The sequence below is a fragment of the Cydia pomonella genome, chromosome 13 (assembly GCF_033807575.1).
Source record: "Cydia pomonella isolate Wapato2018A chromosome 13, ilCydPomo1, whole genome shotgun sequence".
NCBI lineage: Eukaryota > Metazoa > Arthropoda > Insecta > Lepidoptera > Tortricidae > Cydia > Cydia pomonella.
Genome location: NC_084715.1, coordinates 15337491 through 15350165, shown reverse-complemented (window position 1 = coordinate 15350165; position 12675 = coordinate 15337491). Strand labels below are relative to the sequence as shown.

The 12675-nt window shown below is 36.9% G+C and overlaps 1 protein-coding gene across 3 annotated transcripts in view; it reads right to left on the bottom strand.

The window, feature by feature from the left end:
• LOC133524334 (G-protein coupled receptor Mth2-like) overlaps positions 1-11921 on the bottom strand; it is a 46970-nt gene extending 35049 nt beyond the window's left edge. For all 3 annotated transcript variants that reach the window (XM_061860297.1, XM_061860298.1, XM_061860299.1), the window contains exon 1: positions 10039-11921. In XM_061860297.1, the coding sequence (XP_061716281.1) occupies positions 10039-10476 (438 nt within the window). In that variant the 5' untranslated portion in view covers positions 10477-11921. The remainder of the gene's footprint in view (positions 1-10038) is intronic.
• Between the last annotated feature and the right edge of the window lie 754 nt (positions 11922-12675).

Below are 12675 nucleotides of genomic sequence, written 5' to 3'. Positions count from 1 at the left end.
GTATTTAATAGTAACTTTATCCCTAAGAATGATAGATTCGGACCAAGCTTACTCTGCATATGGTATTTGCAATAACAATATCAAATTGCTATGAATATATTTAGGATTTATTATATAGGGACCGTGCGCGTTGGAGGGTCTGCCATTTTGCGGCCTGAATCGGAACCATAAACATGTACATTTACACGTCACGTGTTTTCTTGTGCATAGTAGGTTCTGCCATCTTGTGGGCTACATCGGAACAATAAACATTTACGCCTCGCCATAGATTAGTATATATTATTACTGTGACATGCACGCTCCCTATAGATTGAAGTTTGGTGAGGTTTCGCTATCTGCATCTATCGCTCTTGAATATTCGAGAGAGAGGCAGATATGGATCTCGGTTTTGCAGTAAACATTTATTGTTTTTCAGATAAATATGGTCCTTATGATCTGTTGTACTTTGCGAATTGTAGAAACAATTGCCAGTAGGGTTCGGCGAGTAATGATTTTTTTTTTGCTATTCATTCAGACTGACGAATCTCTCGAAAGTGAACTAACTCGTCAGGAAAAGCAAATTGCGTGTAAACTACTGTATATCTGTAAACACCTGCTCACCCACCCTACCACAACCTACTCTCTCGGTCGAATACCAAGTTGCTGTCTGTACTCGGTACGTGTGATCAAGGTATTATACTCGTAGACTGACAGACATAGTTACCTTTACGTTTATATAATATTAGTAGGGATTGGGGACAAAAATTTATTTAACAGTTAATTTCAACATTTCTCGTGCCATTATTGAGAAAGCGTTGCGGATAAATGCTCTCGAATATGCAACAAAGAAAGTGGAAAATAGAAAAAGAAATAGGTATAGCAGCGACCATTTTATAGCTGCCCGAGTTACGAAAGATACTCGGAAAAATAAAATTAAAAGGCACATGGAGCCTGCATTGTATGTAGGTACGACAAAAAGGAATTCATGTACAGTTAGTTTGAAATAAAAATCATATAGGGTAAGGTAAGCTGTAAGGAAATTAAAACCCTGCATAGCACGTTAGTCCCATAAATTGCAACAGATGCACGTATACCATGTCGTGAGATTGTTGAGCTCCGGTAAAGTACCTACCGTTTGCTTACTAGGCATTGATGGTGAAAATTATGTAAAAGCATAACACAAATCAGAGGAAAAGTAAACATCAGGAGACTTCAGCGAATTTGAACGAAATATTTATAAACATATTGAACCTTCGGTGTTAAATGAGATATATAACAAAAAAGGTCCACCCGCCATCCTGACTTCAGAATGAAATCTTGCATTATTATACCGCATTAAAAGTATGCACTGCAGTTATATTGTACTTTCACTGTATATTTTAAATAGTACCCACTTTTAATTCATTTTCATAAAAGTCGAAGGCATGAATGCTCATACAATTGTAAAAACGCGGAAACATATCAAACTTATTCTCTCGTAGGTAACACTCATGATTATTTCCTTGAGGAAAAACTCAGGCATGCATGAAAGTCTGGAGCGGTTCCAATATTGCCACAATAATCTTTATCTCATTTATAAAAAAAAACTGTCCCATAATATAATCCCGGGAAACGTTGTCCTTGATCGCGATCCAGCTATTAAGGTAGATAATAACAGTTTCGATAAAAATTTATTTATTTAATCTTTATTGTACAATACATGAAGGTACAAATGGCGGACTTAATGCCTTAAGGCATTCTCTACCAGTCAACCAATTAAAATTATATCAACAATGACTCATTATTATGAATAGCATTGTCTTCGGAGCATAAAAAATATGTCTTAATACAAAAGTTAGTTCTTCAGAGCTACCTAACATAACTAATTATGTCATAATAAATGAGATTTTATTTTTCCATTCAGCACGAGGTAAAGCTCGATTCGTCATGTGAATGAATCAGAATAGCCAAACAGTCTGGCCGTAGAATTCCAGGCACTGTAGCTGTCGATAAGAGAAATATACAAATAGGCATTCAGTAATTTATTTACAGCTAAACGAACCGATTATTGACGGCGGCGAGAGGACTGAGATTTACCATTTTTAAGTTCAAAATGTAATTTTGAATGATTAACAACATAATTAAAATACACTATTTAAAGTTGATATGTTAGCTCCACACAAAGCACATGGCGACTGATATTTTAAGTATAAGCTAATTACAATAGACTATTTATATAATAATAATAAATTTTTCATTATTTTATCTGGGAATAACAACATACTACATATAAAACTTAAAATCTAAATCTAAAAATAAATAAAACTAATCTTAAAATAAATAATTAAAAACTATCCCCCTGCGGCATGGTGAATTGTATGTATTTTGAATTGTACTTAAATGGTTCGTTTATTGATGATAATGTAGGCTAAAAAGCCCACACAACATATTTCGCTCGTAGCTGATACCTGTACTGGTGCAGTGGTGTCCTAGCAAGACTAGCTACTAAATATTATGGTTTACTTAGGATACCTGTCTACATAAACAGAGTAGGTCAACGTTTCATAAATTAAACACTATCGGTATTTTATCCATTCTATTTTCAATATATAAATGACTAGGCTAAGTTTTACTTACTTATGAAAGCGCGACACTATTCGATTCTTATCGTAGCAAAACTCCTTCTTTTGCTGTAACTCACGTTTAGGTAGGTACCTACAGTAAAATACGTACTATTAAGTGTGATGCTGAACAGCTGCGTTACTATTTACACGACTGCGGTGCGAATCCACTCGATTCACACACTGAAAACATGCCATAAATTAGATACTAGTCGAATACGAGATACGGCATATCTTCTCGTATTATTTTTGATGCGAGTGTCGGAACTAAAAGTAAATTGTTGAAAAAAAAACTGTTGGGAAGCCTATATTCCACTTTTTGACATTATTTTCTATAAGTTTTCTTTTGTGCTTACCTATAATAAAGATTATATAAATGAAATACAGCAGATCTGTTAAATAATACTTAAACTTGAAAGAATAGCGTATAATTGCTATATTCGTTGCCATTCAGTTGAATAAGAGAGACTTGAGTGTGATTGATTACATTATTATATGAGCTTCCGCTGAGCTTTCGTATTGGGTTTTAGAGAGGCCACAGTGGCTATTATATAGACACATCAGAAACTAATAGAAACTATATAATTGGTTTAGTACGGATGGATTCAGTAGAAATTCCTGTTTATTTTCAGGTTTTTATTTTAGTTGGGGTTTTCATTTTTGTCAATAAGAAACAATAATTTAAAATACAAGCGTATTGCCAGTAGACAAGACAAGTTGCGGCGAACCTCAAATCGGATATTGCGGTACCTACTTATAAGCCCGTTTTCATGAGCTTTTTTGTGGTTGCGATTTTAGTAAGTAGGTATGTCACCGAATATCAAATGTATATATGATTAATTCGGTAACATAAATATTTTCATAGAGTCTCTCAACACGTTTGCTAGTGCTACAATTGTTGGCCCCTACATAAACCCTTGAACATGTGGCATCAGTTTATACCATCTTTTGATTCCTGTATACTTTGATAGATTTTTCTCAGCGTATGGCAATTATCAGCCACAGCGCACGCTGCAACCGCGCCAGTTGAAACAATAAACACATTGGTTTTACATCCACGTCCGTATTCAGCAAGAATATTCAATGGCAATCTAATACTAATTCAATACGTCTTTAAGTTTGCCCCGCCAAGCGTAATAATAGATGAAACCACCATCGAAAAATATGTGTGACTTTGGAATTCGTAGCGCGAAAATATGGTAAGTACCAATACCTAAACTACTATATAATGAGTTTTACAATATTTCTGTAACGGCTTTCGTGATTAGTAGGACAAAGGCGCACGTTCACAGATTGAGATATTCGAAAGCACACTTTGCGATATTGTTTGATACGGCCAGTACATGTTCCAAAATAATGGCTCAATATTTACGTACAGGCGTACGGTATTTTATTTAACATTTCAAGCTTAAACCACAAATCACAACAAGCAGTATATTATTTCCAGAATTTACAAATTCTCACTTGAACTTCTGACTTAAGCACGTAAAATGGGAAAACAATAAAATAGCCAATGTAAATATTAGTAGTTGTCATAGGTAATGTTTTCAATATGCACCCTGTTACTTTAACGTGTTGCGCAGAAAACGTGAAAATACAAGAAAATACGCCTGCATGAGCTCATCGATACGCTGCATGCCTTATTTATATTACGTACCCATTGGCTCGTGTAGTTAACACCTTATCAAAACAATCAGAATGCAAAGTTATTTATAAATCTTCTCTAAATTGTATTAAACTACCATTTAAAGAAAACGATATTTTTTTGAAGTGGGTGTGGGGTACTGTACTTTTGTAGGCGGGCGTAGAGAGGTGGCAATAAGGAAAGGGCAGAAAGCTGCATTACTGATGAAAATGAAACTACTATTCTGCGTGTATTTTTGATATAATCACAATTATGTTTTTATTTTACTTTAAACGCAGATTTTAATTTACTTTTTAAACACTACTGCATAATTTATTTTCGTTTTTTTATTTAGAGTGACATTATATTTTGTTTGTACATCGTGATCATTTGTGACAGTTGTGACGTCGCGTCATTAATGCGATGGTAGTGATACATTACTTGCTGAATAATTTTATATGGAAAATATGTCATCCATTTTTTATAAAACCTATGAATGTAGCCTAAACTAACTATTACCCTTTGATTATGTGGTCGTATCAACAATACACGTTGTATACGAATACTATACTGATTATGTACTAAAATAACTATTAATACAAGTATTATTCTTTTGGATAGACTCTACGCAACGTTGGGAGACCTTGTTATAAATAAAACTCCGATGACACATGCCGAAAATCCACTCTGCTTTGCTTACTCAATGAGTCCGCTCTTCTTTAAATTGCCGACGCAATTGACCATTGTCAACAGACGTTGTCGTTTCCTTATCTCGCGTGTTCAAATATTGAGACGCGTGGTTAGACTTCCTTGAACATCACAAAAAGGGAGAACTGGCTTTGAACTGTTGATCGGAGAATTGATAAAATTATCTTATTTAGGCCCCCTATTTTGAACAGCCCCCGCAAATAATGAATAGAGTCAGGCGTTGCGGAAATCCATTCTAATTAAAACAAAATTATTACTTTGCTAAGGATTAGCAAAGTCTTTGATTTTTGCCATAAACAATATAAAATACTATTACAAAAATAACTACCTACTGTACAATCCTATACGAAAGTTAATGATAGAGGGCCCTAAGACGACTGGTCTGGCCTAGTGGGTACGTGGGTAGTGAGGGAGTGATCCTGCCTATGAAGTCGATGGTCCTGGGTTCGAATCCCGGTAAGGGTATTTTATTTGTGTGATGAGCACAGATATTTGTTTTTAAATCATGGATGTTTTCTATGTGTTTAAGTGTTTGTATATTATATGTATATATCGTTGTCACCCACAACACAAGAATGTTTGGCTTACCGTGGGACTAAGTCAGTTTGTGTAATGAATGTCCCTATAATATTTATCCCATCAAAAACATTTTCATGTAAAATGTTGCCAAGACGAGGCCATAAGGCTCGCACTGTCAAATAGATATCAAATCTCTTGTAGAGCCAAGCTTCTAACTCTACAAGCCCTAACTTCACAAACGAACTCTACACCTTAGTCAAAATATATGGCTTGGCCGTTTGGCTACCGTCACAGGGACTTAAGGTGAAACTGTATTCACTATTCATTATTGTTTATTATACAATACTTCTTGTATGAAATTTTCCCCCTAACGCTTTTTCCCTCACCGTTTTCATCCTTACGGGGTGATTTTGGGGTTGAAAACTATTCTATATCCTTTCCCATAACAAAAACTATATATATACCAAATTTTAACTAAATCGGTTCAGTGGTTATTGATTCCCCATACAAAATTCCACCCCCCTTTTCACCCCCCTTAGTGACGGCAAATTTCAAGTTATTGATTCTTTTTTGTTAGTGTACTAATACTATCTTATATACTAAATTTCAGCTTCCTAGGACTTCAGGAAGTACCCTATGGGCTTTAATGATCATCAGTGAGTGAGTGTGTGAGTGAGTCAGTGACGAAATCGGGGTTTTTTAGATATGAATAAAATCTAAAGTATGAGAGCTATGCAATTATTTTTTTATGCTTAATAAGTCCACTATAGTAGGTAGGTACTGTAGGTAGTGTCCTTATGCTTCGTTTTGCTCGTCTTGGCGGGGACACTACCGTGCTCCCAGATATTTATATTTAAGAGCTATCTATTTGACCCCCGCCTATGTTTAGCAAAAATTAATGGTTTTTCATTTGATATATACCTCTACCTACTGAATGCGATATCCTGCGAACATAACACAGGATGAAAAATATACTGCGTAACTGTTATCCTTTAGTTATTGTGCACAATCTTCTTTGTGGCAAGCAGACGGCGAGTCATCCTCTGTTCCTACGAGATGACATGTTCAAACTTTAAATAAGTAGGTAGGGGAGACCTCAGAAAAAAATACCGGTTAAGTGCGAGTTCGTTTACCTCGCGCACCGAGGGTTCCGTACAAATTTTCAATTTTCTCATGTAACTATAATCACTAAAGACTTTTGACCAGAAGTATACTATTAGCATAATAGTGTACAGCGCCATCTATGGGCGAATTGGCTAACTAATTTGTGCGATCTGTATATATGTTGGTTTTTCAGGGATAATTCTTTATCATGTGAACCGATTTCAATATTTTTTGTTTTATTTGAAATAGTGCCTTTAGTATAATCTTATAGAAATTTCAACTATAATAAACACCCGCAAACGGGATTCAGTTGCAAATTAAATTACAAAATGTTTTTTGTTATTTAAAATAAAAATTATGAAGATATAGGTCTGATTTTCCTGTAATCTTTATGATAATGTTATTATTATGTAAAAATAACATTATTTTGTCAATCGTAAACTTCGAGGATAAGGTGGGGGAATGATATTTTTTTTTCCATTTTCCATCATAAGTGTGACTCTGTCCGTCCGTCCGTCTATCTATCTGTCACATCGCTAAATATCTCGAGAACCACTAGAGAGCTCTCGATTTGAAATTTGGAATTGTTTTGAACAACGCTAACCCAGACACATAGAAAGATTTTATTTATTTATTTAGTTTTAATAACTATGGAAAATGTCCAATATGAAGAGCGGACAAAATTTCAAAGTCTAGTGACAAGGTCAGGTGGGGTATCATTTGAAAGAGCTAAAATTGTCTTGATAACTTTTTTTTAAACAAAAAACATTTCCAAATTCAGTTTGCAATTCAACCAACTCTTAAAATTTCTATGAGATTACATTAAATAGACCTTTTTTCAAATTAAAGAACAATTTTTAAATCGGTTCACACGATAGAGAATTATCCTCCAAATACCAACATACGTTCATTACATCGCGCAAAATAGTTAGACAATTTGCAGATAGATGGCGCTGTACACAATTATACTCGTACTTAGTATAGGTACTTTATAGTTACACGAGATAATTCAAAGTTTGTACAGAACCCTCGGTGCGCGAGTAAAACGAACTCGCACTTGGCCGGTTTTTTAGTTCTATCCGATTTATTTCCTTTAGATTCTTACGTAATAAAGGGGGGAGGTGGAGGCCTATCCTTATTTTTTCTTACATAGGTGTGGGAGGGGGACAAAAACTGTCAAAAATCGTCTCAGGTAATAAATGAATGGCGCCTAACTGAGCCGTGTGACTGTTGGTGATAATACGAGTATGACAAAATAGTTTTCGTTGATAGAAATTGTTACACAAAGAAAGTAAGAGAGTAAAATACAACAGACTCTTAAGAAGTTAATTCGATAGTGATTTTAAATTTTGTTTACTGAGATATTCTCTTTATTCGGTTTCGTAACGTTTTATTTTTTTCCATGGGAGGGTTGTTCGCTGGCTCGGTCACCTACTCAGAGTCAGAATAGGGGAGGATCGCGCAGTCAAGAAAGCGTACTTGGGGCGACCAACCGGCCGTCGACCGATCGGGCGCCCCAGGTACCGCTGGTGTGATATCGTGGAGGCGGACCTGCGTCGGCTGAATGCCAATTCATGGAAACCGCGCTGGATCAGGACAGGTGGCGTTCTCTCGTTTCGGAGGCCAAGATTCTTTTTGGATCGCTGAGCCAAAGCAGTTAGTTACTGAGATATTGCTTCGTTACATTAATCTACTCGTCAGACAGTTCAAGACGTTGCGGGCCATAATCTTCCCAATGATAGATTTCCTACTCTAAACTCTTTACTTTAAGCGATGACTAATGATTCAAATTCAGATGATCACGCCGCCAAGTTTAATCCTGGGTTAGTACAATCACGGACTGCTGTAATGTTGTTTGTTGAGCCATTTTAGGGTTTACGTTGGACATTTCATACCGTTAGTATTGACAACCAAATTAGCTAGAACGCTAAATGGATCAACAATTAAAGTCCGTGACCCCTACTACCGAACACGATTGTGTTACCTCCCTCAGTTGAAACCAAATAAAAAAAAAACTTGTTTCTCAAGGAAAATTATTTAAAATTTCCTTTCTCCTTTTAATACCTACATAATTTGAGGTGACTGCTATAGTTATTGGTCACTACGAGTATCAGTTACTATATTGGCCACTCCTTAAAAATCGGAAAGAAACAAGCCAATAGAAATCTTATTGTTATAGTGGGCAATGACTATAGTAGTCACCCTATTGTTTTTGCTCATCTATTTTACATACCTATTTTTTTTTTCTACATTATGTTTAAGTTATCCACAAGATAACTTGACACATCGTAATGAGTTGTGAGTTCTCTGGTCGTAATGGGTTTACTCGTTGGCCACATACCTTACCGATATCTAATGGTTAAAATTTCTTCAGGTCGTTTTTAAAATGCGGTTTATTGTATAAATCGTGTCATTCACGAAGACGCGTGCCTTGACTCGTAATATCATGTTATTCAAGGCTACATTTGGCAAATCTACGCGCCGTCGTGGATGGCATGAACTACATTGACATATATCTACGAGTAAGGACGGGGCTTACAGGCAATAAGAATGGGGCCAATACAGCGGTGTCACGCACACGAATTCCAAGCGTCAAGAGCCACAGAGAGAGAGTCGGGTCTGGTCTAGTGTTATTTGGCTGCTGTTTTCTATAAAGTGGAGGTACTTCCCCAGTTGGGCTCTGCTCTAGAGCCTCTAGATCTGGAAAGACATCCACTGGCTGTGCCCTACCACACAAAACGAGATGACATTCACAATGCCCATACCTCTCTTTTGGACGTAGTTTAAGGACGTACCCGGGTCCATTGGTCGCGATTGGTCTACATTCATATTTAACGTCGTAAGAAAACTAACATCACCCTCCGTATGGTCGATTCAAAATTTGATACGTGACCTTGACGATCATCTTAGTGGTTAGCGCGCATCTTACGCACGACTTTCACTTCTTTTCGCATACACCAATCAGCGTGAGTTATCTTCGGAGTCGTATCAAAATAAGATCGAAACCGTAAAATCAGAATCGGGCTTTGCATCAGTAGTGTGGCGTCTTGACTCGTAGAACCTGATGCCTATTGCACCGGCTTGCATAATTTTCATGCAGGTTAAGCACTGTTCCTTGAATGAAAATGAAGAAAAAAAAGCCAAATTAGCCCCATCTTGCCTAATTAGCATATTTAACGCGTAGAGTACATACCTAATTGTCTTAAAATTTTAGTAAATCGTGTGGTGGGGCAGATTACGCAGTTTTAAGCTACCTTTAATTCCATCAATAGTTTATTGTCAGTAATACACAACACCTTAACTACTTAACACCTTCGCTATTTTTATTTTATTCATAATTAATTAACTTGGCCCATCGAAATAGTTCCAAACAAGGGATTAGATTAGTGGCCGGCGGGTTTTTGAGATCAAAAACTTTTGTGATGCAGGCTATGTAGCATTTCAATGGATGTATATACTTTGTACCGGATCTTTCTATTTCGTGCCGTGTTGAAGAATACAGACCTGTTGAATGTAAATTCCTTCGCCCAACATCGAGTCAACCAAATACCGAGAATCACACAGCTTATTGTTGTACATATAGAAGAAATGCTCATGTGCCCTTATGTCCAGGCTTTCGCTGTCTTTGAATATCTGTGGACTGAAGGGATTAATTTCCTTTAAGTCATATTCCACGCATTGTCCATTGATGAAGAGTTGACCGCTTGGGCAGCACTTCCACAAACATGTACGTCCAATACATGGACAACCAAGCCTGACAGTCTCATTGTTTTCTTCAATGTCGTACCACGAGCCTTCGATATACTCCACCCCATCATAGAATATTGAATTGTTCTCAAATTGTTCACCATACGTAATGTTTACAGTCTCAATTCTTCTACACGGTTCACAGTTTACACTGCACAATAAAATTAGCGGAAGAACTAACAATGTTTTGAACATTGTTAATAAGTTCACGGAAAGGCAAAGAAATTACTTGTTTACAGTCTTAATAACATATCTCACAATAACACAAGAATTGACTGAACTAACTGATAACTTAAGTTTTGCAATAATAAACAACACGAATTTTCTTAGTATTTTAAATGACTAACAAAATTGCAACTAAATCAAATCGTTTACGCCTTATCACGGTACCGTGTTATCTGGGCACTCGTGAGGTAATTCGATGTATCATTTTTTATAAGCGCGTTATGATGATAAGAGATAAGTTGTATCGCGATCTTCGGGTTGTCCGCGATAGGGCGTGAGGCGTGTGTATGGCGCGCCGGTTGCTCCCCGACTGCCGAGGTGCCCGTTTCCCTCAATAGCTCAACCCGCACGTTATACCATAACTCTGGAACCTAGCTGACTGATGTCCTAGGTATACGATTGACCAAAATATCTGACCTCTAGGTTTGGAATAAAGATTTTCAGCTACGTTGCCTAATTATGTTGAACGAAAAATTCAGGCTGTAAGCGTGATTCCGTAATCCTTAGTTTATGATAACAAAATAAATACTCTCGAGTTACCTAAACGGAGATTGTAAACATCAAGCAAAGATATAAAAACAAAATCTTATGTCATACTTAGGAATAAAATAAATCTAAGGCGGTTATCATTATCACATCGTCGACACATCCTGAATCCGCATCGTGTGATGACCGCCAAACGACTATATACCTAATCACAATTTATCAGGTTAAATATAGGTAGTACGGTAAAAAATAGCCAGAACCCCTTTTGTAAAGCGTTTCCCCTTTGCTCCTTTTGCCATGTGTTGTGACGTAATGTCGTAGGGTTTGCAGTTTCATTTCATTATTTAGGCCGCAATTAGACTGTCATAGAAAATTGTTATTGGAGAGGACTTTTTTAATAAATGACATCCATGTAGTAAGGGGTCTGCCACGAGGATTTGGTCCCGATAGGAGGCTTAATTTATTGCACTTTTTGTCATGTGCTCATCTGGTCTTCTCATGACATGCAGTATGTTCACATTTTTTATGATTTTTTGGATCACAATACGACTGCCATAAATTTAATTTTTTTTTAATACTACGTCGGTGGCAAACAAGCATACGGCCTGCCTGATGGTAAGCAGCATCCGTAGCCTAAGTACGCCTGCAACGCCAAAGGAGTTACATGCGCGTTGCCGACCCTAACCCCCTCCCACCCTCGTTGAGCTCTGGCAACCTTACTCACCGGCAGGAACACAACACTTTGAGTAGGGTATGGGTAGGGGTTAATTAGCAATCTTGAGGGCCTCCTCGAGGGCTTGTATCGATTCGAATCCTGAGTTTTGGACTTTCGCTCGGTGGAAAAAAATCTCGACCATAGGTCTAAAATGCACTTAATAAATTGTAACAAATTATGCACAAAAGCTAACAATGTTTCTTTTTAAAATCGGCAATATCATGTTTGAGGGAACGTATCGATTATTATTAATATTTATTTCAACGTGCACAAAAATAAAATTAAAATACGGCATCTCGGGCACGCACATCCATCTCGCTCACGCTTACGCTGAGTGAGGGAGAGAGACGAACACGAACTTACACAAATCTGTTAAGACGAAAGTGGACGACCCGCTCGAAATCGCCTTTTCATACAAACGTAGTCCTCATTTTCCTGTCTGGATATTAACATTATTGAAGATATTTTGACACAATTTGTTGTACATATATTATCAACCGCAGCTATGCCCTTACATTAGATTTTTATCGAGTTTTGAATTCGGTATTTTAAGAGTTAGGAGCATTTATGTATGAAATCTGTTTTTTTGCTCCTAATTTTTACAATAATCAAAAAATCGAAAAAAGTCAAACGCAGGGGCACAGCTATGATTAATATTCATCAAATTAGGTAAAACATTTTCCATATTGTCAATATCTAGAGAGAAAAATTGTATGGAAAAACGGCCGTCCCCTTTCCTCTTAACATGTGTTGTGTGTTTTTGCATTAATGCGTTTACTTAGTACCTTAACTTATATATTGCGGTAATAGGCAGAAGAAGAGGGTCTACCGCGAACCACGTTCCACGAATTGCCTCTCTGTCGCACTTGTAAGTTCGTACGTAAGTGTGACAGGGAGGCAACACATCGAATGTGATTCGCATTAGGCCCTCAGTACGCATACTAAATAAAATATAGAATGTCAAGCGG